This window comes from Bombus huntii, chromosome 9 (genome assembly GCF_024542735.1).
Source record: "Bombus huntii isolate Logan2020A chromosome 9, iyBomHunt1.1, whole genome shotgun sequence".
NCBI classification, from domain to species: domain Eukaryota; kingdom Metazoa; phylum Arthropoda; class Insecta; order Hymenoptera; family Apidae; genus Bombus; species Bombus huntii.
Genome location: NC_066246.1, coordinates 15517856 through 15545644, shown reverse-complemented (window position 1 = coordinate 15545644; position 27789 = coordinate 15517856). Strand labels below are relative to the sequence as shown.

General features: G+C 35.2%; 1 protein-coding gene across 1 annotated transcript in view; it reads right to left on the bottom strand.

The window, feature by feature from the left end:
- The window catches only part of LOC126869377 (diacylglycerol kinase 1), a 150714-nt gene that overhangs the window by 10388 nt on the left and 112537 nt on the right, over positions 1-27789 (bottom strand). The window contains exons 4-6 of the mRNA XM_050625838.1: positions 10271-10402; positions 9804-10017; positions 6844-7005 (exon numbers count right to left, since the gene is read on the bottom strand). Of these exons, the coding sequence (XP_050481795.1) occupies positions 6844-7005; positions 9804-10017; positions 10271-10402 (508 nt within the window). The remainder of the gene's footprint in view (positions 1-6843; positions 7006-9803; positions 10018-10270; positions 10403-27789) is intronic.

Below are 27789 nucleotides of genomic sequence, written 5' to 3'. Positions count from 1 at the left end.
CATTGTATGTCATCCAGACATCCAATAATATACACTAGTTGAAGTTTTCAGAGAGCGAACATAATCCATTGAAATCGCAATTAATCTGTCTTTATCCAACTTAGAAATATTGCCTTCGTCTCACCTTCCTTCAACAATGCACCAGGAATATCTGGTAAACGCGTTCGAGCGCCCTTCAGCACCATTGTGTCAGGAATCGATGATTAACAAGGTGACTCCAGAGTTGGAGAACACGGAAGCTTTGCAACCGGAAGACGATGAAGTTGCAGTTGAAAATACTATTAAACAACCATCGGCCGCGATCAACGATTAATATATAGCGGGAAATATGAAGATGACACTTGTTGCTTGCCGCGTGACTCGAGAGATACTGAGAAAGTATATCGAGAGAGCTTAACGCCAAGAAGAGTCGCGATGTACTCTAAGGTTGACGTTATTTATACCAGATGATACTGGTTCGACGTTATTTTGGGATTCGAACAAATACGCAAACTCATCGGTGAACAGCGGGACGATTGAACAACGAAAACGGGGGTCTATGGATTGCTGAAAAATTGATTCGCTTGTTTACTGGTCGCTATCGATTGAAACAAGGAAGAACAGAATGTGATCCGATATATACATTTCCTGTGTGATTGATTTTAATATTGGGTCATTTATTCGTAGGATATCTATATCGATATCTATATACCTTTGTTTTGATAACTACTAATTAATATGACACTATTACTTGTTAAATTTAATGTACCTGCGTGTATATGTATTTTATCGTTTCTAAGAAGTTGTATAATTATGTAATATGAATATATACAGGGTGGTTGGCAACTGGTGGTACAAGCGGAAAGGGGGTGATTCTACGCGAAAAAAGAAGTCAAAAATATAGAATAACAATTTTTCGTTTGAGGCTTTGTTTTCGAGAAAATCGACTTTGAATTTTCGCTCGGCACGCGTGCACTTTATCGCGTCTCGTTATAACGGATTTCACTGTAGATCGTTGTCTCGATGAAAAAATTAAAAAAAAATTTTTGTTCTATATTTTCGACTTCTTTTTTAGTATATGTTGTAGTATATAGTATATGTCGTAGTATATGTCGGGTTCACATTATGATTAGGGTTAGGGGCGTGAAACGAATCTTCATTTGGGTTAGACATTGTTATGCAATAGAGAAGATATTTATTAGCACAAATATGATTAATACAGAATTTGACAAGTAACCGTGATAATTAGATACTCGAGATGCGAATGACAATGATCCTGGGTTCAATAACGAATTCGCGGTCAACGAGATAACAAAATGCGCTTTCTTCCAAGGTCCAAGTTGTACTCAACTTTCTTGTCTATGGTACAAGTATTACTGAACTAACTCTTTGTTAAAACGTAGAATATTCACCCAGCGTAAAGACGCTACGTAACTCGCTAATGAGACCTCACGAGAGAATGACTTTCCGTCACGATGATGCTGCAGAGGAAAATTATGATGGGGTGTGTCTGAGGACACGAGATCGTCGGATTCGTCGAGGAAAGCCTTCGTTCGGAAAGTGAGGGAAATGGGCGTTCCTGTTAATTGGTTAATTTCTGTGTCGGTGGTTGAAGAAGGATGCTAACCGCCCTTGAGAGAAAACTGCTAGCTGGAAGCGTCGTTCGTGAGAAAAGCAGATTTCTCGTATCTTCCTGTAGTAGATGGTAGATTTAGGAACTGTTAAGATAAAGACTGTTTGTCCGTTTGAAGGACCTTAGTTAACTAAATCCTAAGATTCACAGTGGGTCCTCAGGCTAGCTGAACATGTACTGTGGAGATGCATCGACATTTGATAATCATCTTGCCCGAAGAATAGGGTCTGCGTGTGGCAAGCCACGGGACAGAAACCGTTGGAATGTTCACTGTCGCGTGCCGCCACAACTATTTCTTTTTAAGGAGAGCTATACAATTACTCCATACCTCTGTTAGGTAAAAACGTTCATCCCGTGACCGCGGCTACGTTCAGCTACTAGTTGTCGCCTCGAGCCCAAGCTCGTTATCACAAATCTCGGACAATTATAATCGAGTTAAATTATAGAGACTAAAATATTGGGGATTTTCCGAAGAATTCCAAAGGGAAGACCCTTTCATCTCCGACATATATAACGAATACATCTGGTTTGAGATTTGGAAGCGTCAGTAATTAAAAATTTTTGTTTTCGAAAATAAAATAATAATATTTATGTATAAAATAAAATTATATAATATATCAAATAAATTAGAAAATAAATTAATTTGTCCAATGATATTAGATCGACAACATGAGAAAATGTTAATACAAAGAAAAGAAAAATAACCATAAACTTGCAATTTCTGTCTCTAAAGATAAAAGGATGAATCTCGTATATATTCAAGTGTAAGAGTATTCTCATTGTTTACTATTAATAAAACAATACATTATAATGTAATTAAAATACATAACTGCAATTTGTATATACAATATCGTAATACATTATTTGAACAATAGGTTGTTAAACGTACGTTTTATATTGCACGACGTACATACGTCTTTCAGTCTGTCTATCGTTTGAATGTTTTTCCCAAGGGAATGTTTTTCCATAAGATTGCTCTTTTTGATCAAGAAACGAAGGTGACAACGTTTAAACGAGGTAAAGCAAGAACACAACGTTTGATGTCGTCGTTGCTTCAACTCTTTTCATGTTTCAAAAATATACCGCCTTTGAGATTTCGTCGTTTCCCTCTTTGCCCAGAACAACTCCACAAACAGTTAATCTTGAATTTTCTCGAATTACTCCGTGACATTTCACAAAGATCAAGCTGTCATTTAAAAATGGATATTTACGCGGTTTCCTGTATCTAGGAAGGCGCAAAGGTTTAGTCTATCTCGTCAAAATCTAGTCAAAGTCAGCTAAATATTTCCTGACGCTCAAGGGCACTAAAGGTCACTCTTTATTGCCATTGCCATTGCCATTGCGTGTTCTCTTTTACACACACCGTTTTATCTTCGTAGCTTTCGAACTTTACAGTTATTATATTTACAGAACTCCATTTACCTGAACGAAGATTCAGTTAGTGCTTGATTAACTGGACTCCTGTCGATTGAATTAATGAAGCTCTCTCGATAGAATAATCTGAATAATCTGAAAAATTACAGGTAGCCGATAGAGTTGGTGAACTTTTGTTACGTGGACTTCAGTCTTATTCATAACGATAAATTATGAAATATTAAAATGCGACTACGAATTCAAATAAGCGAAATGATCTAATATATATTGAATACATCCTGTAAAAATGATGACCCTGAACAATAGCATTATTGAGTTGTAGATAAGCAGCAAAAATGTGAGTTAAGTTACTTATTATGGTTTCCGAATTTTCAATAACAATAAAAGTATGTTTAATGCTTTAAGAAGTACATTATCATAGAATTCAGACGATTAATCGATAATTAAAAATAACTCGTTATATTTCCTTCAAGTTTAAACAATTTTTAAACCACTAAAAGAGACGACAGAGTGAAAATGATGCTGAAACTGCAGCAACCTTAATTTTCGAATTTTACATTTTACAGTAGCTGTAAAAAGTGCTTTCACTTACATTTAAGTAATCTAACTGAAATTACAACAAAACTACTTTTAATTATCAATGACATTGAACGAAGATTAATATGAACGCATTAACATCTACTTTTCAAAACGTTTCAAGCAATCTGACTGATAGGGACGGTGGCTCGTTTGTAGAGACGCGAATAAAAGCTTCGTAAAACTGAACAGGCTTGCGGGGCTCGTATCTTTCCAATTCCGTTATGATAAGGAACGCACTTGCGATCGAGCTGATGCGCCAAGTTATAATTCAACCGCGTTTACGATCGCGTTACATAGGATCCCCAGGAATAATGCATCGACGTAAAAATCGGTAGGCGTACGGAACGAAACCTCCCCTTATCATATCGAACGTAACGCGTTTCCCTTCCAGCAAAGAAAATTCCACTCCATTCTCGGAACACATGAATTTTTCCAGCGTGCAAAGGGTGTTCTCGTGTCGCTGTTTCGCTTTCTACGGTTATCCACAGGCTCACGGATCGTATTTTTTGTCGGTCTTGGAGATACATAACTTTCTTGGGCCACCGACTATCTCATCAGTATGAAAATTAGCCCCGAATATCCGGCTTCTTAAATTGAAATCCCACTTTGGAAGTCGAGTGGTAATAACGCGCTGTTCCACCGGAGCTGTCACGAAATTTATCGTCGGCTGGTCCAGAATACTGGTTTTAATGGAACGTTCGAACTATTATTCTGCAGCTGGAGAGCAGATCTTCCGAGTTTGTATGTAGGTCGTGATGAGATTGTCGCTGATCGCTTGTCTTTTACTGGCAAAATATTTTTCATCCACGCTTTTACCGATGTAAAACATTACTGTCGTGTCTCATTATACCGCTAATGAAATTTCAATTATACAGGGTGGTTGGTAACTGCTGGTACAAGCGGAAAGGGGGTGATTCTACGCGAAAAAAGAAGTCGAAAATATAGAATAAAAATTTTTCGTTTGAGACTTTATTTTCGAGAAAACCGACTTTGAATTTTCGCTGGGTACGCGTGCGGTACGTTATAACGGATCTCACTGTAGATCGTTGTCTCGATGGAATAATATAGAATAGAAAATATAGAAAATATAGAATAAAAATTAAAAAAATTTTTTTTTTTAATTTTTCCATCGAGGTAACGATCTACAGTGAGATCCGTTATAACGAGACGCGATAAAGTGCACGCGTACCGAGCGAAAATTCAAAGTCGATTTTCTCGAAAACAAAGCCTCGAACGAAAAATTGTTATTCTATATTTTCGACTTCTTTTTTCGCCTAGAATCACCCTTTTTCTGCTTGTACCACCAGTTACCAACCACCCTGTATAACATATAAATACAATAGGAACATAAAGTTTTCTATGGTAAGTGTCTAAATAGCTTCGTGAAGTACCTAGTATACCTAGATTTTTATGATGTCTGACTAGTGTGTGTCATCTTTTTATTACGTTATAAATCTGAACTATTTCTTAGATCTTTCTACTTTTTCCCCTTTTTGTACGTAGCTTCCTTGGAAATTCTATTCACGAAGTCTTAACATTAGAATTATTGATAGCTAAATGAATAGGATTTGGAACTTGCGCCAAAAATGTGTAGGATAAGATACGAAGATCACATCGCATAAATTTGTTGATTTTCTGATTTTAATGTTATCTTAGGATTAACCAGGAGGATTGTAATATGGCATAATTGAAAATGGAAATAACCTGTTGAATCAGGAGATGTAGACCTTTTAAAAATGGTTGGTAAGCCGATAACGTCTTACGGAAACCAAAGGAGTTGTTATCAAGACGTTCTAAGTTATTCAAATTTCAAGAAAATAGATCAAATCTATGTTTTTATAAAAAATTACTGCGTAAAATTCGTAAAATTCTAATAACGATATTTAAAAGCTCCGCTTTCCTTTGACAATGACATCACGTTGATACGGAAGAACACACGACCAGTAAGCTTCCATTGAAAATAATTTTTTACCAAGCAACATATGACCGGACATGCGTCGACAGCTTTTGCGCTGCGTTATAATTGTGACGCAGAGACTAATCGATTAAGACATCATCGAGCTACCATGGACGCGCCATTAAGTACTACACATTCTTACAAGTTTTACGGTGTCGGGCAGTTCGCCTTTATGGCATCGATTTGTTTGCCAATCTATATGTCACGACTCATCGTAAAGAATCTTACGATGATCATAGAGGAAAAGAGACAGAATTACGTTACGATCATCCTGTGATGCCATCGTCGTTTAACTTGAGATGGCCTATAGTCGCAGAATTATTCTTCGTTCTACTTCGAATCGGACGTTTATCGGCGTTGTACCATTATGTTCCTCGAAACAGAATCCCTGTGCATTCCATTTGAAATGCGACCAAAAGCTATAACTTCCTGTTCGAGTTAAACAGAACGACTGATGTATTTCCCTTGCACGTAAATTTTAATATCGTCGTCCTGCTCGAACGCAAGTTTTATATCCATTGCCAGATGTTCTTGAACTTTAATACCATTTTTAGGATTCATAATGTTATCCAGCTGACCCATTTACACGAATAATCGAATGTTAAGCAGTTTGCAATATTATGGCTGCTTCTCATCAATAAATTGCGGATGTTTATGCAAATTCGTAATTTTATATGTAAGCAAGGAAATGGAATCTGAGCAAATATTATGTACACGTCTTTTTGTTCAAATTTGAACTTTTCAATTTCCTACAAATGCATAAATATCCACAGTTTACGTATTAATTTGGATGTTGTTAGCTGTCGTTCTTCCTACATTTTTGCGCTTCTCATATTATAATGAAATTCTAAATGTGTTGGGGCTGACAGAGATAGGACAGGCAGAGTTAAAAGAAGCTTGTTGAAAAATAATAATTTCGATTGAAAGAAACTAGTATACAGGAACGTTTAACGCGAAAGAATTAGTATGCCAATAATAAATTAATAGACTATGAATATGCAGATTTTTACAAAATTTGCTTTAGACAAATGTCAATAAAAAAATTTTTATGTCACACTCAAATATCCCACAAATGCACAAAACCCGCGATCTACCAATAAAACTAATTAATTAAAATAATCTTCTATGTTTTCGTAAAACAAGCACCTAAATAAGTTTTTTCGATTCAACGGCGACGGGGAAAAAAAGAGCAAGAAAAGAGAGGAAAGAAAAGAGAGCAAGCGGGCCATCAAATCACCGTAATCCCGTTCAAAAGCAATGGAATGCCGAAGAGGAGCGTGCAAATTGGTCCACATCGTCGTTAACATCCAACTTCACCTACCTTCCAATTTCCCGTTGTTGACGAGCAACGAATTGTTCGACTTCCTGGACGAATTTCGCGACATTTGGCTGTGACTTGGGCTGCTGTCGGTGCTCTTCTTCTCAATCACATCGTGACAGCTGTACGAGGTGTGCTGTATCGTCAATATAGGATGGACGCTTCCTTGAAGCCCCCAAACGGATGAAACACAAGAGAGGATATTGCCAAGTGAGTGGTCGAATGACCGAACGAATGATGGAGCTTTCTGATTTATCGTGGCTCCGATTCTCCATTTACTATACTGGCAAAGCAACGCCTAATGGATGTTCGTGGGGGTACATTGCGTTTCTGACCGCTTTTGTCTCCGATTTCGATCAATCAGATGCACAAACACGGATAAATCGACACCGATCATTTAATGTGCGCGCGTTGAATTTCCCGTAACAGCCGACATTTGCCCGACAGAAGGACAGAGTTACTGATATTGTCAATAATGCCACGTTAAATATTCTTCCATTTGCGTTTGCAATTATACCAGTCATTAACGAGATTTTCGATTTTCAATAGTACGGTTGCCGGGCATTTCGATGGAAACGATAATTAGAGGAGCAAGTTTTGGCTTGGTTAATTCGATCATTCCTCGATTGGATCAAATTGTCTTCGTTTGTGGCGTTGGTCCACCGAAGGAGAACTAGAGAGACAAGAGAAAAGTCCTTTTCCTTGGCAACCCACTCTTATACCTTCTGTCACGTTATCTTGCAAATAGTTAGGACTTTTTCATACATCTTTTAAATGAAAATAAATATTTCTATCGTTTTGTCATAAATGTCTGGTTACTATTGCCCTCTGGAATTTGCTGTTATTCTCATAACAAATTTCATTGCTTTAAAATAATAAAACCTCGTTACTCATGAGATTCTCTAAATTTATGTATAGAATAATTACAAGTAACGATACAATAATAAATCTCCTTTTCTACGCTTTCATGCAAAGCAACCGATGAAAGAAGATCAACCAGAAATTTCATTTTTCAGCATTCTTTGTGCACGATGTCGCGCGCGGATAAAGTCAGACTAATGATTTCCTTCTTCTCGCAGTTCCCATCTTATCTTCCTCTGTTTACAAGCAAATTTCACAAAGAAAGTTTTGTCAATGACTAAGAAATGTATTGTAATGCGAATGACTGGACAAATAAAATCGTTCCTTTTAAATGTCTCCTTCTCTTTCGTTTATTTTACGACGCTAGTGCCTCGATTATTTGCTAATGCGACTAAACAGTGAAATGCTCTTTCACTTAGATTGCTGTTGCGAAAGAAAATCGACACCCTGGACGATTTCGCGGCGAGATTAAATCATCAAATGAAACCAGTAATCATTCACGGTGACCCATTTTGTACGATCGATCGATTTTTTCCGTGTCATAACTTTGAAACTCGCGATTATGCATAGTACTAGCCGGTGACAATGTCAGAAACGTTTGGCCGCGCAATGTATCATTCGGTATTAGAGTGTGCGTGAACCGAATAAGGATAATTGACGGTTCCTTTGCCAGTATCGTTCTTCGAGATGTTCGTCAATGTGTTAAATGGTAAAACGGTGAAATTGCGCTTTATTTATTACATTATCGAAAATATGACGAACTACTTGTGTATTTAATTATGGTAATAAATTAAGCTTATCCATATGAGATGTCGTTTCACGAAAGTTTGAATTTAACGAGCCCATAAGAAAGATATGAAACTCTTGTTATTGGCCTCCTCAAGCGATTAAAATATTCGTATGATCTTTTTTATATGAAATTAAATTTAGAAAAAGTGTCGTGTTTGTACACTACGTTTGTACGTAAAAGGTAAAGTAAAAATTACAAATCTTATCTATTCCATTTGGAAACTATTTTAATGCGATATTTATAAACATATTATTATATTATCATATGATAATATTTTAAATCACTTAAAAGCAAACTGTAGATAAGGAAACTGTTCTACGTAATAACTGTTTTTTATGAAATGAGCTCTATTCCAAGAATTTATTAATTCTACCGACAATTCATACAAATTTACGATAATGAAATTGTCGAGTTATATAGAAATTATTTTGATCAAGTATAGAATATTTTAAGGAAATTAGTTACGAGTGCAGTAAAAGTTTCATTTGACAAGATGACATTTCACATGCGCTAACTGGATACCCTAAGTTAACATTTTCTTAAAGTTGTGATTTTATAATTGTCTACAGTGCAATTATAACAGAGTCACGTATCAAAAGCATCTATTGTCTAATCCTCTTGTATCCCGCGAGGAACAGCTAGTTAATGCAAACATTTCAGTCGGTTTCTCTCCGAGTTAGAGGAAGTTAATGTTGCATAATGTCCCTGTAAACGCGCACTGGTGAAAGATGATTCAGCGCGTTTACGTGCACGTATATTGCGTTTACACTGTAAATACCTTTATCAGGGACCTAAATTTATCATCGAAGGACATTCTAAATAGACCTTTCCTTCGTCAACGTTTCAAGGATTAAAAGGCTGCGAGTAATTAGAAGCGATAATAGCTTTCTCTCTCTTTATAAGATTTGAAAACAGCTACATGTATTCAGTTTGTTTAACAATATTGGATTAAACATTACATAAGAAGAGATTCTATTTTAAATAATTCTTCAGTGATTGGGCAAGTTGGATCATTATCACGAGCGTTAAACATTATATTTTATAACAATAAAGTACAGAATCGAACGAGGAGGCCTTTTATCTCTGTGTAATTTTTCGTGTTTTTATATTCTTTTGTCTGTGCAACTTTAAATTTCATAAAAAGTAAAATGTAATACCAATAATAATTAAATTTATTTGAAAAATAATTTGAATTTTTTTACAATTTTATTTCAGTCGTAGAGTTTGATAGAACAATACAGAAATTGGTATCTTAGAAAATAGCGAATGTCGAATATCTGTGTGACTCAGTTAAAGATGAAATGTTAATTACCTGTGCGTGCTCTGGTGGAGGCTTCGCTTTCCGTTCTATGGTGCCCTAATGCTTGCAACTTCTCCGTGAGACCATGAATTTTGTCGGCCAAGGAAGAACTATGTCCTTCCGACGACGTTCCACCAGGTAAACCGGTGTTGTTCACGTTGCTGCTGGACGTTGTGTGAGACGTAATGGCAGCACAGGCGGTTGTCGACGATAGCACAGCCATTTCCTGATGCAGAATTTATTATCCTTGATAGTTTAGACGAACACATGATATTTGTATTTCTGATCAAATTTTAACGATTTAATTGACAAATTATTATGAAAAATTTAACGAAACTTCGAATAGTATAACAGGTTGGATATCGATATTATAATTTCTCCAACACTATTTTCGTCACCTTCCCTTTCAATGGCTATTGTAAGGTCACCCCTTTAAAAAAAGGAAAGGATTTTTTAGAAATTAAATAGAAAAATCTTACTTTGAAAGCTTTTCCATCGACTCGAGGCACCTTCTTAACGAACGATAAAAAAAGATGTCGTGAAAGTTCATCGGGGGTTGACACTTCAAGATAGGTGTCCAAAAATTTACGAAATCCCTCGTAATCGATGTCCTGAAACGAGAAGATTCATTCTCAATAATACGTTAATAATATTTATTTACAAAATTTCAGCATAAAAATAAATTTATCCCAATTCGCGTTGTAATTTCCTACATAAAAATGAATGACAGTAACTTTAGTTATTATAATTTCTTAATCTCGAACTAACGTTTCCCTTAATCGGGGAAGCGATCAAGGCGTAGCTCATCCACTGATAAATGCGACGTAAGTAGATTATTTATGCAAACCTGGCAACAGCGAACCGTTTATTGCTCAACCTGATCGATAGTACTTAATTTAATTAATTATCATCCCTGGAGTCTGTTCTCGAAACAGATTACGCCTAGGTTTATCACTTAAACATTATGTTGATATAGCAAATCCCAATTGTACTAGCAAATCTCCATTGAATATCGTCATAGATCATCGTTGCTTTGTCACTGATATTAAACCGTCACGCGAACATCGCAACAGCGCATTTTCATTGACATTTAATGTCGTTTGAAAGTTACAAATATCATCGACATGTGTCATTGACGCTCAAAGTCTTTTCAAATTCACGGAGATCATTCATTAATGGGATTAACGTTCAAAGCTATTTGAAGATTGTGCAGAGTCATGAAAGTCGTGTGATTGAAGTTCAAAGTCGTCTAAAGATGACGAGATCATTCGAGTTATACTCTTCAATGATAATTACTATGTGAACAGTAAACGAAACATAAAAATGTTAAAATAATATGAGGGTTTTTACAAATGTGAAATATACTCATTTAAAATAATAAGCAAGATATAAATTCCACAAGTTATTATATTATATTGTTCGCAAAGCGTATTTTGTAATTTTGACAATACTCGCAACAATACTTGCCAATCAATATTTGTATTAGGTTGTCCGAAAAGTTTCTTTCGTTTCATAAGGTGACAATAGACGAACAACAATTACCCTTTTATATTATTTTATTGAATTAGATATGATCCATTTCCTTCTATTTCTATTATTATGTTCGTGCATAATTCAATAAACTAATATAAAACGAAGAACATTGTGTGCGTCTATTATTTCCTTATAAAACGAAAGAAACTTTCCGGACGACCTAATATCTACCACGAACGTTCTCTACTCGATCTTTCCTAATCAAGCAATTTAATGATGTCCAGAATCTCCCCAGCATACATATTAACTCGATAACAGCAACGGCCATCTTGTAATCAGCGATGCTGAATAGTTTGCTCGGAACTGGTCGATCTGGATCAACTGCTATTATACATGGATTATGCGGCGATCTAAATCCTGTTAACGCGTAAGCTTTGTGCACACAAAGATGGTAGTACGGCGTTCGCGGGTGAAAATGAAATTCTGTCGCGCTTCGAATCACCATACGAGAAACTGCAGGATCACATGAATGGCTTTTGATCCATCGAATATAGGCAGTTTTTCGAATAGATTAAAATTATATTGGCGATTGCGCGTTGGTAATACGGCCGTTCCTAGTGAAAGATTTCGGGACAAAAAGGATAGTCGCCCGATAGGGGCGAAATGAAATTTTACCAGAGCTCGGATAAAAGTCATTCGAGCACCTGTATAATGAAATAATTGCTTTAATTGGTTCGATATTTCTCTCGTCTGTTGGCATACCTGTTGATCAAGACTACGGGTATAATATTGCTCAAGAACAAATTGCTTAAATAGAGAAAAATGCTTTCAAGCGAAAAAATGTAGTAGATTCGTGTAAAAGATTCGTTGCAATAAAATTAATTATATCTTATGTATTACGATATTATACAGGGTGGTTGGTAACTGGTGGTACAAGCGGAAAGGGGGTGATTCTAGGCGAAAAAAGAAGTCGAAAATATAGAATAACAATTTTTCGTTTGAGGCTTTGTTTTCGAGAAAATCGACTTTGAATTTTCGCTCGGTATGCGTGCGGTACGTTATAACGGATCTCACTGTAGATCGTTGTCTCGATGGAAAAATTAAAAAAAGAAATTAAAAAAAGAATTTTTATTCTATATTTTCTATATTTTTTATTCTATATTATTTCATCGAGACAACGATTTACAGTGAGATCCGTTATAACGAGACGCGATAAAGTGGACGCGTACCGAGCGAAGATTCAAAGTCGATTTTCTCGAAAACAAAGCCTCAAACGAAAAGTTTTTATTCTATATTTTCGACTTCTTTTTTCGCGTAGAATCATCCCCTTTCCGCTTGTACCACCAGTTACCAACCACCCTGTATATTTGTTACGAATAAATAATATGTGCGTTAGGAAATTTCTTTGGTGTGGATATTTTTTAATATGAATTGTTAAATATTCCATTATTTTGATGCTCTCCCTTGCTACTAATTAATTCACTTTTCGCTCGTAAAATTTAGTTTCGTAACCCGTACATAGGCTGATATTTTAACATAATCGATAATTGCAGATGCCTTTTAGAGCATGTTCGCACGAAATTAATTAGCATTCATTAGTTGTCGCTTATGAATATCAGTTATAACCATCCAGGTTGTTTATTACAATTAGTACTTGACGAAGGATCTCGAATAATGCGTTTGTGATATCACAGATGATTAATTATTGCGGCTTGTTCCTAGACTCTTCCTTCGTTATTAGAATGCTCATTATACATACTATTACTTTAACGACTTATCTCGTTCTCCATTTATTGCTCAATAAATATTTCTATGATTGCTTTTTATACACTGTTGAGAATTGTGGAACTTAATAAATGTATACGAACACTTAGATTACACTTACAATTGATATCAAAACAGTTTCAGATTTATTTAATGTGTGATTTACAAGATATTTGTCGATACAAATTTGCACGCGTCTCACCATTCTCTTCACCACACTACCAACGCAACAGTTGCATTCTTCTGCTTAGGTGAATTAATTAATAACAGAGGAGAGCATCAAAATAATGGAATGTTTAACAATTCAAATTAAAAAATATTCAGACCAAAGAAATTTCCTAACGCATATGTTATTTATTCGTAACAAATATAGAATATCGTAATACATGTTTGCACGCACATATTCCAACACACTCATACTCGTATACGTGTATCACTACTACGGGGCTAATCTAGTGTAGCACACAAAATTACACATATCTCAATACACACACACATGTTTAAATTTCGGGGCATAATAGGTTTTTACATTTTCAAGTTTTATATTAAAATTCTTTTCAGTCTCAAAGCAACATTAAAATAAAAAAGTTAACAAAAAAGTACCTATCATTTTTTGCCAAATGATCTTCATTTAAAAATGCAATAAATTCAACAATAGACCGATATGTTTAGCTCGCAGACTGACATTCAACAAATTCTACTATCTACAGTAGACTGTACATTTTCGAAACAAAACATCCTCTGTACAGAACTTCAATGAAGCTATTTATTCGTCAGCATGTTAAGCAGTCTATTCATTCGGCACAACCGGCATTTGTAACTTCGCATCAGAATTCAGGACGGCCGGTCGCCGAAGTCACCGACATCTTCTAATTGCTTGGCCAAGTTAATGAGGAAACAAGTCTGCTAGGAGCCGTTGACGACCAACCCAGTTTCGTATTTTATTTGAACAGATCCGTTCGAGAGCGATATTTATCGATGTTCCCTTGCCCAGGACGGAGGGCGTTGCCTTTTGCCATTCTTTTTCTCTCCTTTCCTTTGCTCTCTTTCTTTTTCTTTCTTACCTCCTGTTCGTTTCACGTTGAACTGAAGCGCCACGGACGATAAAGCTTTTCGATGGATCACAGTTGCAAAACGAAAGGGCACAGTTACTTGGCCGCGAGCGACCGATAACGCAACACGTTCGTCCCCAAATAAGGGATCGCCTCGAGAGAAGAAAAAAGAAAGCAATTTCGATGTTACTGTTCTGTAAATGAAGTCGAAACGACGTGTACACGTGTCACTGTTTTGGGGAGGAAGGAAAATGCTGCATAAAGGCGCCCTATATTGTAAAATATTATTTCGAAATTGTGATTCACAGTCTGAGATTCGAGAGTTTCATCTTTTTACGCTTTGTATTGCTTTATAACGCAGAGAGTTGACATGAAAGCGACTGGTTATTTCGTAGAGATATATTTTTAGAGTAATCAATATAACAATACGAAAAGAATATGAAACATTCTAATCTTAAAAATCTTTCCTTCATTTTCCTTTATTTTATTCGTCCACTAAGTGAAACAGATTTAAAATAGTTCGCCATCGTCGTGAGAATCAATCGAAATGATGCTGGCCAGGCGAATGCTCGAATTTACTACTTAACAGGCAAAACGAGATCGTTTGCTGCAGTTGTATTCTGCCTAGAGTTTCTACGATATTTACAAAGCGACAACATTGCGAATGTTGTTGATTTTACAAACATTCTTCAAGCGAAACAACTGATTCAAACTCGTCCTAACTTCGACTAACAATTGTACTCGGTGGTTTACAACTTACCCGCCAGTTAATTAAGGCAAGTGATGCATATACGACATCTTCCTTAAAAGACTCGTACAACTTTAACGATTCAATATAATTTTCAAGAAAAACTCCAAGAGGTTGTTTGTTCAATAGCTTCGAATCTAGTAGCGGTTACATGTTCCTGTGAATCATTTAAAGCTCGAATGGCAGATAAAATGCTTGTTACGATATCGTACGATGTAAAAAAGTTGTATATAGGACTTGATTTCATTGGTCTTGTAAAAAGCAGCTTTTATGGCAACCTTCGTGTCGAGGTGTGTTTAACGAACGAAGAGGAAAGAATATTTCAAAATGATGTTATAGAGTAGAACATGAAATATTTTATAAAATCTTCTATTAAGTTTTCATGAAATTATTACTTATGAGTTTTAATTACATCGTGATAGCTAAAAACTTATGTTATAAAGACACGTATCACCTAAAAAACTATTTTCGATATTCCCTTTAACCCATCAAACACGATATTAACCATAAAATCAATACAAAAGATTCCAATGCAAACATATCCGGTGCAAAACTTCCAATTCCAAAGTTCAACAACAGAATTCTCTGTGCGAAGTTCCATCAAGGCAATTACTCTAAGAAAGCAAAATATTGTTCCGAAGGATAAGCACGGGTTATCTAGAAATTCTATTTCACGCCAATCAACGATCCAACCTAAATTCCTAATTCCTAACTTTATCCAATCTCATTATCCCATCGAAGAAAAACAGACAGAAGGAAAGAAATAAAATAGAGCACTCAGAAACTAAGAAGAATTCGTAGAAATGAAAACGATACGAAAGGTGTTGAAAGCAATCGAAATACTTTAGAAATTTTACTTGAGAGAAAGATGGGACGATCGTGAACAATAGCAGAGCGATTCCTTCAGCGATCACAAATCGAGCGTAGTCATGGATTATGCTAGGATATACGATCGTATGAATGTCCCGGAAACTGGTTCACGCTCGTTGGTCGCAGGAATATCCGCATGAATGAGACAGGACACGACCATTAAGCTTTGGGAAGAGACAGTCTGTAGAACTCGTGAAGGGCGAGACGTCGTACAGGGGGTGAGTTTGAAGAAAGATAGAAACGAGGTTGTTCTCAATGGTCACGTAAGGGGGTGCTGGTGACGTCAGTGGGCCGATGACATCATCCTGAGGTCGTCATAACCTCGATAAGGCTGCCGGGTATATAGGTCAAAGAGAGAAGAAAAGGATATGGCACTTGGATTCGTAGGAAGAGGGAGCGCGGGATATTTTCAAATGTCACGTAGGCTATCGTAAAATTGACTCATTGCCCCGTTAATACGTAGCATGGAATCAGGAAAAATGGCAACCAGGATCACGGTACCTTCTGTGAGAGCTGATTTTACGACGAGCTATAGGTGGTAAATTATGAAAGATGGTTGAGGTTTTGTTATGGAGAATTGTAAATTCTAACGTCGAGTATAACTGGAGAAATATTTTTGTTACGGTAATTTTAAACACAGATAATTGAACAAAATTTAGGAGTCGATCAGGAAAGAAATTAGCTCCATTGAGAAAATCTATTTGTTTACTGAATTTGGGTTTGAACGATGAGAAATTTGGAAAATAGTATAACTTAGAGAAAGAAAGCAAACGTACAGTATTGTGGAAAAGTATTACATTCAATTTCAAGATGCGTTTATTTGATTATTGAAGTATTTTTAAAAAATGTATGGAATCATGAAAATGATAAATAAGTGTAGTAAAGAGAAAAGCTTATGAATCTATTTCTATGTAATAGTACATCATTATGAGATGCGATTATCCTTTGAAACTTTTGCATACAACTATATGTATAAAGGGTGTATCGAGAGTTCTGGAAGTGACGTGAAAAGATTGTTAAAGTCTCTTGAATCTGTATTCATACTGAATCGCGTACTAATCTATTTTACTTGCCATATATTCATAATTTATCAGCAACGTTCTATTCGTATCAACACTAACAAACTATAATATAATATCTATCACTCACATATTTCGTAATATCTATCCAAATCCTTTAATTCGCGCATCTCTTGATGCTTTAGTTTCCAACGCATCGTTTGCAAAAACGAAAAGTTCAGATAATAATTACGCATCGATGTTACACCACGGTAAGCGGAAATTCGTTAAACCGAAATAGGCGAAAACGTTGAAACTGTAACGCAGTTTTAAAAGCAGTCGATTATCTGTTTAAATATTCTAATTAACTAGCAGTAAGCGGTTCGTTAATCCGAATCCTTTAATTCTACCGCATAGCTAGAGAAGGAATTTTCATTCACCAAGCGCGCGTTACGAATCGTGGTTAAAACTAACTCAGCACGTGTTTACACGTATTATATGGGCACCACACAGGGTTTGATCATTTGATAGGGGGGTGGAGCACAGTGTCAACAATTGAGGAGCCAGGAATAGCTCGATCGTCCATGTACTTGGTCTATAAGGAGACCTTAAAGGTTGCCTGCTACGAAGGTGGGTTGGTTTCAATTAAACCTCTTATGGAGAGAATCCACACCTTGCTCAAACATAATAAGCTTTTCACCCCTATGAGTCTGGGTGAAGTTCTATAATGATATATATTACTCGTTTTCCTCGTTATAAGGAGCATCCTTTATGCTCTGATTAAAAGAATTTTCATACCCCGTTGCTGCACCAATTGTGACTGATCAGTTAATTGCGTGGTGAAAACTGGCAACAGTACAGACTCTATTGGAAATTGCGGAATTTCAACTTCTTGTTGCCTATTAACTGGATTTTATTACTACGATATGGTATAAAGTGAACCATGAAAGTAATTGAATACTTACTATAGAAAACTTTTATGTACATATCGTATGTGTTATATAAAACATTTTGAAGTTTCGTTAACGCTATTACGAGACACAGAGTATTATCGTTATATAGGTAAGATATGAAACCAATTCGAAAATGTATGTAGCAGATACACGATATTTATTGCAAACATATACAGGGTGGTTGGTAACTGGTGGTACAAGCGGAAAGGGGGTGATTCTAGGCGAAAAAAGAAGTCGAAAATATAGAATAACAATTTTTCGTTTGAGGCTTTGTTTTCGAGAAAATCGACTTTGAATTTTCGCTCAGTACGCGTGCGGTACGTTATAACGGATCTCACTGTAGATCGTTGTCTCGATGGAAAAATTAAAAAAAAAAAATTAAAAAAAGAATTTTTATTCTATATTTTCTATATTTTTTATTCTATATTATTTCATCGAGACAACGATTTACAGTGAGATCCGTTATAACGAGACGCGATAAAGTGGACGCGTACCGAGCGAAAATTCAAAGTCGATTTTCTCGAAAACAAAGCTTCAAACGAAAAATTTTCATTCTTTATTTTCGACTTCTTTTTTCGCGTAGAATCACCCCCTTTCCGCTTGTACCACCAGTTACCAACCACCCTGTATTTAAAATTATTATAAAGCACGAATGGTCAGATATAATAAGCGCTAAAGATGGTCCCACTGAATACTGAGACTTGTTAATATAATTGATCGTTTAAATCGTTTTTTCATCTCCACGAAATATATACTTCCACGAAATATTTTGTAATTTCTATGTACATTTGCAGATTTATCTTAAACTTTGTAAATGTGATAATTGTAAATGTGAAAAATGTGTCGTGTAAGACTAATAATATATTCATAAAATGTTTCTACAGGTATTCGAATATTTTATTACACGTAACGAATATTCCTTTAATGGCAAAATAGGAATTTTTTTTAGTTACTGATAACCATTATCAACGGTGACAATATCTTTTGTTACCAATAATAAACAGCGAAAATTTTTGTTTCATTAGAATTTTGCCTATCAGCGAATAATCTGTTAATGCAACGAAATTCGAAACTGGTGGATCTTTTTACCTATAAAGTAGTTGCGAGAAAATAGTTTCTAGAACATCGTAAAGCTTTTCAAGTTTAAATAATAGTAACAGCAAGAAACAAATTGCGTTAGTTCAATAAGTGAAACAACTGAAGCGGGAACTCTTTATCGCGTTTGCATTGCAATTGTTCTACCTCTGGACGTGATACTGAAGAGCGCGTACATCGATCGGCGAGATAACGCAAAGAATGAATCAAATGGAACGATGAGAAAGTTACGTATCAGCATTGTGACTTATTCAGTTTGAAACGGAGAAGAATATCTCCGAGATAACGGTTGTATTTCATTTTTAGTTTTGAATATAAAATATACAACGACGAAGAAAAGCAACGGCGGAGACCAGCTTTCCTTACAAAATCCTCTATGTACTTTACGGCGTTGAAACTTATATACATCCATGATATTGATCTTGGCTCTTCAAATAGTTATATGGAATCTTTACTTTGGATAAATTTTAGAAATAATCGAAATTTTGATTCTGGTTACGATTAATTGCTTCTGAAATTATCATCTTTTTAATCTACATAACTCTATATCATATTGGTTAAAGAATCGAAGAGTTATGAAATGGATCTCTGTACCCATTTTACAATGACTAAAGTTTGAAGTTTCATTGAAAACTGTCCATTATGTATATTTTATTATCCATTTATGTTAGAATTTATAATTGTGTATTGGTTTAATTAGGTTTATTAAGTTAAGGTTAAGTAACAGATTTATACAAAATTTTACATGAAAATTTAGTCTACCCATACTTGTATATCTTATAACACATACACATATGTGCGCCCCCATATATGCCTTATAACGTAAAGTACTAAATAATGTAAAATTTATTAGAGTTTTCCAATAAATGTAAAGCGTAGGTGTCCTAATACTTCGCCAGTGTACATCGTCGAAAGTAGAATTCTTCGCAACTTGGATCGACCTTGTTTCCACGAGCACATCTTTTATCTGGCTGTATGAACCAGTCAGTTGTTCGAGCTCGACGAGATTTATGCTCCTCGTGCTTCTCTTTAAGAAACTTCCAAGTTTCATTGGTAGCCCTCACACAACCGCTTTTGGGTCATTGTCTCGATAGGGCGTCGCTTCTAAGGGTTACCATAAGTGAATCGCGTGTTCGTTAAACGACGACAAAATGGAAGCTACTAGGATCGAACTTATCCTCTGTGTTAGAAAAGTTTCTTCTCTCTCTCTCTCTCTCTCTCTCTTTCTCTCTCTCCTTCGGATGCTTTCATAAAGTCTCTCCTCGCTCGAGCGGAAAATATTTGTTATTTTCGAGAAGTTCTCTCACGAGTTCGCGGAACTTTCGATGAAAGTTTCAAGAGCGGTACCGTTGTGGAATTCGTGAATAAAATATTGGAAGGGAAATTACGGGTTGTATGATTTTCCAGGGAAATTGATACGGTTAAGCTGTTCGTTCAGCCAACATCAGAGGCATCGATTTCGTCGGTAACGTTATATAAAGTCGTTCGAGTGTTCGTAGAAGGCGAGTAAGCATCCCTGGATACTTTTTAAGCCAATAGCCGGTGGATTACGGTGGAAGTAGCTCTCCCGAGTAGAGTGGTTCGAAATGGAGGCGGAGGAACCTGAATTTCCCGCCTTCGGATTCAATATTGTCACGAGTCGTGCTCGAGAAAGAGCTGGAAATGGAGAATAGTACCATTGATGTGCTCTCCAGTTCTCTGGACAGCTATTAAATTTTCGAACTGGATCGTCTTCGAAATTACACGCGTGGAATAAGAATGAATCGCGTTCCTTGGCGCGTGAATATCCATTTAACCTGACAACTTTATGTTGAGGAAATGTAACACGATCTGTAAACACTGCAGTCGATTTTTCAAAAATTTCAATCCTCTATGTATATTATTATTTATAAATATTTGAACACTTCATACTGTTGCAAACATATAAAATACAGATAAGATGGGATTCTTTGAACTAATTTCGGCCTCTTAAGCATTTTGACATTAAGCAGCCATATATAGTTAGTAGATATCGATGAATATCCATTTAACCTAGTTTAACAACTTTATGGTGAGGAAATGTAACACGATCTGTAAACACTGCAGTCGATTTTTCAAAAATTTCAATCCTCTATGTATATTATCATTTATAAATATTTGGATACATCATATTGTTGTAAATATATAAAATACAGATAAGATGGAACTCTTTGAACTAATTTCGGCCTCTTAAGCATTCTGACATTAAGCAGCCATATATAGTTAGTAGATATCGATGAAAATAATAGTTTTATTAATCAGTATAAATAAGAAGGCGGATGAAAATTGGTTTTGCGGAGATGCCTGAGTTAAGTAAATTTAAATGTGCCTATTCAATGTTTGAAACACGTGTTCCTAGCCACATTTTGAATGTTCGTATAGATTTTATGTTAGTTTCCCATTATACGTGAACATAGAACTTGAATGATGCGGGTATATTCCTTGTTTTAGTTTAAACTGAGTACAAATTATGACAAGTGATAAGAATTAACAACAGAGAAACGCTTTTCAATCATAACGTTAAAAATATGACGAAAATATCAACAGTCTGATTAAATTCCACCGGTAGTTATTGAATGCATAAACAATACACAATTTTAATTCCAATTCTTCCCTTACATTTACTGTAGCGTCATATTATACAAATATTCCTAATAATTCATATACGAGTGATTTTCGGGCCACGATATTTGGAAAAGATGTAAAACATTCCTTATGAGAATTTAAGTAGTATAGATAAATATATATGGCTGGACGATTGTCCACAAGGTACAAACGTACTTCATTACTTGATGGGTTCTGGTAGGCCAACATCATAAGCGACTGGCCACGGTTCATTTGTGGAATTTACCACGTGGAATGCCAGGAACGGACGGCTAGTCAATAGTTGGGATTCCAAAGAAGAATTGCAGCAAAAATTGGACGTTTGTACAACATAATACTCCGATAATAATGCTATAATGATAAAAAGAGAAGCTTGTTAGTAACATTAGAGAAAAATGAAACGTCCGAGTTGGAAGTAACATTCATGAGCAGACTGCAGACAGATTTAATGCTCGCTTCGAGTTTTACGCATCGTAGCTTTTTAAATTCTGATATACAGACTATTCTTAGCCGACCCCTTCTCACCCATTTGTCAGTTTATTTGAACGTTTCTAAACGGGGGGGAAGCAACACTCACAAATGGTATCTATATTTGTTTTAATCAATCTAAAATATGGTTTAGACTGTTTGCCATCTGTCAACGAATCGATCTTCGAATCCACGAATTTTCAACGTTCTCCGTTAGAAACGGAACGAGACTGTTTGATCTCTGGATTTAGTTTTGTGATGAAAAAAAAAAAACGCTTTTTCGTCGCGGACACGTGAGGTTAAGTCTTTTTCTCCCTGGTTCTTTTCACATCCTCTTCTTCTTTCTTTATTTTCCATTCTCACCTATTTTTCTTCTTCTCTTTCTCCAATTTCTCAAATGTTGAAGGCCAACTTTTCATCCAGTTCCTTTAATCCGATCTAATATTATGTACATTGCATATACGTACATTTTTATTAAAATACTTGCGCCATGACATTGCTCTGTAATATATTTCTTTCACAAATTTGTACTGCTCAGGTAACAATAAAGTTTTATTGTACGGTTCAACTTATTCTTTTGAGATATTAAAAATATTTCAAATAATTAAACACTTCCAGAAAATTTAAGTATCATTGTGAATATTATTATGAAATCTAATCTTTCTATATATTTTCTCATTATATGAATTTGAAATATTTCTAGTAGCGTAAATAGTAAATAGACTGTAGAATAAACATTACCATCAAGTCTAAGTCCTCTACGTTGTTTATCATCACATGAATTAGGAAAATCATTAGTACTTATTGATAGTTATTATGAAATTTAACCTTTCTATATTTTTTCTCATTATATAAATTTGAAATATTTCTAGTAGCGTAAATAGTAAATAGACTGTAGAATAAACATTACCATCAAGTCTAAGTCCTCTACGTTGTTTATCATCACATGAATTAGGAAAATCATTAGTACTTATTGATAGTTATTATGAAATCTAATCCTTCTATATTTTTTCTCATTATATGAATTAGAAATATTTCTAGTAGCGTAAATAGTAAATAGCAAATACATTCTACAATAAACATTACCATCAAGTTTAAGTCCTCTACGTTGTTTATCATCACACGAATTAGTGAAACCATCTTATTGATAGTTATTATGAAATTTAACTTTTCTATATATTTTCTCATTATATGAATTAGAAATATTTCTAGTAGTATAAATAGTGAATAGATTCTAGAATAAACATTACCATCAAGTTTAAGTCCTCTACATTGTTTATCATCACACGAATTAGTGAAACCATTTAGTTATTATGAAATCTAATCTTCCTATATTTTTTCTCATTCTATGAATTAGAAATATTTCTAGTAGTGTAAATAGTAAATAGATTGTAGAATAAACATTACCATCAAGTCTAAGTCCTCTACGTTGTTTATCATCACACGAATTAGTGAAATCATTTAGTTATTATGAAATCTAATCTTCCTATATTTTTTCTCATTCTATGAATTAGAAATATTTCTAGTAGTGTAAATAGTAAATAGCAAATAGATTGCAGAATAAATATTACCATCAAGTCTAAGTCCTCTACGTTGTTTATCATCACACGAATTAGAAATACCATTAGTACTTATTGATAGTAATAAGAAATAAACTGAAATTGAAGAAATATGGTAGGAAGAATTGAATGCTTCCAATGTTTCTTTCTGTATTGTTTATTGAGGAGGTCAGTGGCACCCTTTCGCGAGTGCGTCACTCGAAAGGGAATAATTGCGTAGGCACACGCGTTAACACCGAGCATGAGAGATAGACGGGTACGTATCATCTAAATATACGGTGGACTGGTTGATGGTCCGAAAATAGCTAGGCTTCTCTGTTTGTTTCTGTCATGACGGCTATATGCTGTAGTACGCACTATTCGACACACGCATTCATCCAGCATCCGGGTTTTCTCACAACATTTTCTCTCATATACGTATTCAACATCTTGGAATACAAGTAACAGAAATATATACGTTTCCTATTCTTCTTCCTTTTTCTATATCTATTCGAAATATTCTACACTGATAAATATTTACACTATAATCATACCAACTAGAATTACACCAATGAATCATGATTTTTCATACAAATTTTAATAATTTTTGCTAAAGTATATGAATAAAGTTCTGTTTCATCTCTTGCAATATTTATTTTTTCATATAATCTTCATCCTCATCTCTTTAGTACAAGATTTATATTTTGATTGTTGATATCTGTAAATACGTTTCAAATATGTGTTGAAATTCGAATGATGGGATTCGGTGGAATATTTCAAAATTTTGAGAAAAAATGCAGTCCAAATCGACCATACGTTGTTATAAAGTTTACAACAAAAATCTCTCTTTTATCCAATTGATGTGTGCAGGAGCTGCTCTGATATATGTATGCTCGCGATAAACTGATATCTAACACATACTTGGCTTAACTATAAAATATTGGCGTAACTATAAAACATACGCGAGAAAATCTTTCACGCGTTACTCTCTGTAAACCCTTCTATTTTAGAGACTGCAGAGATCGAAGACATTCGAGTCAGCCGCGATATTACGTGTTGTCAAATTGAAGGAGGTCGGTCGTTACGTGCAAGGTATACGATCAAGATGCGAGACAGCGTTTCCGAGGATAATATACATATATTTGTGGAAAAGCGGATGGCCACTTTTACCGCAACCATCGCTTGGTCGCTTTCTTGGTCGTCGGTCTCTTTCTTCGCATTAGCTTCTTAATAGAATAAGGAACGAGATTCTCGCGGCAGCTCTCGAATTACGCGGTTCAGGATTTATAAATAAACAAGAATTCTCGAGAACTCTTGCGTTTCGCATCGTGGAAAGCCAAGTTCGCAAGCTTCTCGCAACCTCGACGAACGACCTCGATCCTCGCTTGAAACACAAATTTTCGTGTATTATTATGTTAAGTATTTTAATGAGATTCGAGTAAAAGTATTATTCCTCTCGACGTATTCGGTCCTTTGCGAATCGGCAATTATCTTTAAAAGTTTATATTGTTTGGAGTAAAGGATCTTCTTCTTGCGTAACAACCACTTTCACTACGGATTTCTCTTTAACTTGTTTTACCATTTTCCATCCCATTCTAATAATTAATTCACTTTTTCAACTCCGAATTATTATTTTAATAACTTTTGGCTGATCATTCCTCTATTCTTATTGACAATTCCCTGACTGAAACTACCGTTGTATCCAGCGGGTACTTTGTAAAACGGCGATTGTTTTCCGTAAGGCAACGTGGAAATTGTAACGTTTAGAACGATCGTTTGACTTCTGTCACTATGGGCCTCGAGAAGAGAAAATGAAAATCAAGCTTGGTATTTCATATATATTTCTGTATTATATGCACTCTGTGATGTATGCATATGTGAGAAACAATTGAAATAAAAAAATGAAATTTAAAATTTTATATTATTTTTAAGCACTCTAAACAATAACTCGTTAATTCTTGATTAATGTCAAACGATAATAAAATATTTCATTGTTTCTGCTTCACTTTATTCATTGTCCTGGAATAAAATTTTACACGTAGAACTAAAGCGATTTTCTATGACGCATAGTTCCTTTTTATTATCATTATTTAATTTGTACTTTACAATTTGTCCAGCTGGACATTTGGTAAATTTCTCTAACTTAATCGCTAAATAACAGTACCATCTTTGACTATTTTATTTCTTTAGTGAGGTCAGTGGGTCGTTTTCTTTTTAGTCTTCTTTCTATGAGAGTTTTGCTCGCTTCCTTGTGTTTTTCTGCGTACCTGCCGATTTCTTCTTTGATCGTTGCTATTTTTAAGTCTCTGCGTATATCCTCGTCTATGATGCACAGTGACGATACTTTTCAAGGGTTAAGTTTCTCTATAAGTACTTATATAAATAAATATCCGAATTAGAATGTAAACCATTTTATTCTAAACTAATTATATCCTATTATTTTACAGTCTATCCATTTTGGTGGAGAAAGCGAGCAGGGGTTGGCGCGTTCGATAAAACCCGCGAATATCGGTTCACCGACCTAGAACCGATGTATATTCACGGCCCGGAAACTATGACGTCATTGTTCTCATGGAAACGGGAGTATGGGCAAACGGTGACGTCACTAGCTGCAAAGCTCGGGCTGACGACGGCACGAAGGTCGGTGCACCCAACGCCTGCATCTGGCATGCATCTGTGCAATGACGTCACTACATCATTTTCTTCTTACCGTCCACAGATGTTTACCTCGTTCTTTCAGCGACTCAATATTCGAAAATATCGCGACTTTCCATTCTAACGAACCATAGAACTTTTGAAATTTCTCCGCAATTCGTTCGCTACGATACATCCGAAGAAGAACATTTGAAAAAGAACGGAAGGATTTCGGTATATGCGCACAATTTCTCAGATTTATTGTTACAAGCAAACAAGTATGAACGGTGTTTTAAAATTGAACCTGTTTGATAATTCTCAATCTCTTGGATATAACAATAACTTTTACTTATTTAATTCGCTGTTTTCTAACTTAACGCGTTTGTTTTCATTTTCATCGCATATTATATTTGTATTTGCGATCATTTCAATCTAACCGAGACTGTTGTTTGTTAAATGATTAAGGAACTTTCCGATTAAGAGATGACCTAAACAGAGAATTCGTCCAGAAATATCCGAACGTACAAATTCTATTTATTCTTTTCTAAAACGAGATTTTTCGATATCCGACAAACGCTACTTTTTCTATCTTAGAATGATTGATTTACGGATCCATCTTACCCGACGATCTTTCATCCACTTTACGATTCCATAGTTTTCTAAATTCTACAACCCCCATTTTTTCAATTAATCTGAACCTACACCTCTTAGGCTATCTTTCATAAAAAGTCTGGCGCCTCTCCAGCAAACCGATGTTTCCAAAAGAGAATATTCGTTTATTTAGGTAAAAGAAGCGGCGCGCTAGAGATTTGAAATACGTTCTCTTATCCATCATTAATCGGCCGTTTTTCAGCCATCGTATTTTACACAAGATGCATTTTTGTCTTGAAAATTTGACAGACTCTGACCAAGAAACGATCGCTGGAAGGATCTTGTTTCAACCCTTTGCACTGGGAATTTTATTTCAATTTCGTTAGCAACATATTCCAACCCTTTTAAGTGTTTTGTTTGAAGTTTGCTTTAACTAAAAAATAAGACAATTTAAATAAATAAAGGAAGGAAAAAATTCGGTTCAATATTAGGTCGTCCGAAAAGTTTCTTTCGTTGTATAAGGAAATAATGGAAGCACGACATTTTCCGTTTTATATTATTTTATCGAATTACGTATGATCCACTTTGTTCTATCAAAATAAAGATCACAACGTCCCACAGATTAGGCTTCGTGATTGTCTAAAGATGCGTCGTTGTAAAAGACGTGTCTGTAAAAGAAAGACGTTTTTCAGACAACCTAATATTTATTAATATAAATATTTATATTATTAATATAATATTTCCAATTTCATATTGATAATATTTTATACTTTTATGTTTCATAAAAATTTATATCTGTTGGGAATTGTGGATCTTAATCGCCGAAATAAATGTGTAACAACACTTAGGTTACACTTGGAATTGATATGAAAATAGTTTCAAATTTATTTAATATGTGATTTACAAGATCTGCGTCGATATACATTTGCACGAGTCTCAACATTCTTTTTGTCTCACCATCTTCTTTGCCACGCTACCAACGGAACAATTGCATTCATCTGTTTTACGAGACGCTGTGCACGCACATATTAGGTCGTCCGAAAAGTATCTTTCGTTTTATAAGGAAATAATGGATGCACAACATTTCCCATTTTATATTATTTTATCGAATTACGTATGATCCATTTTGTTCTATCAAAATAAAGATCACAACGTCCCACACGTCGTGTTTGTCTAAAGATGCGTCGTTGTA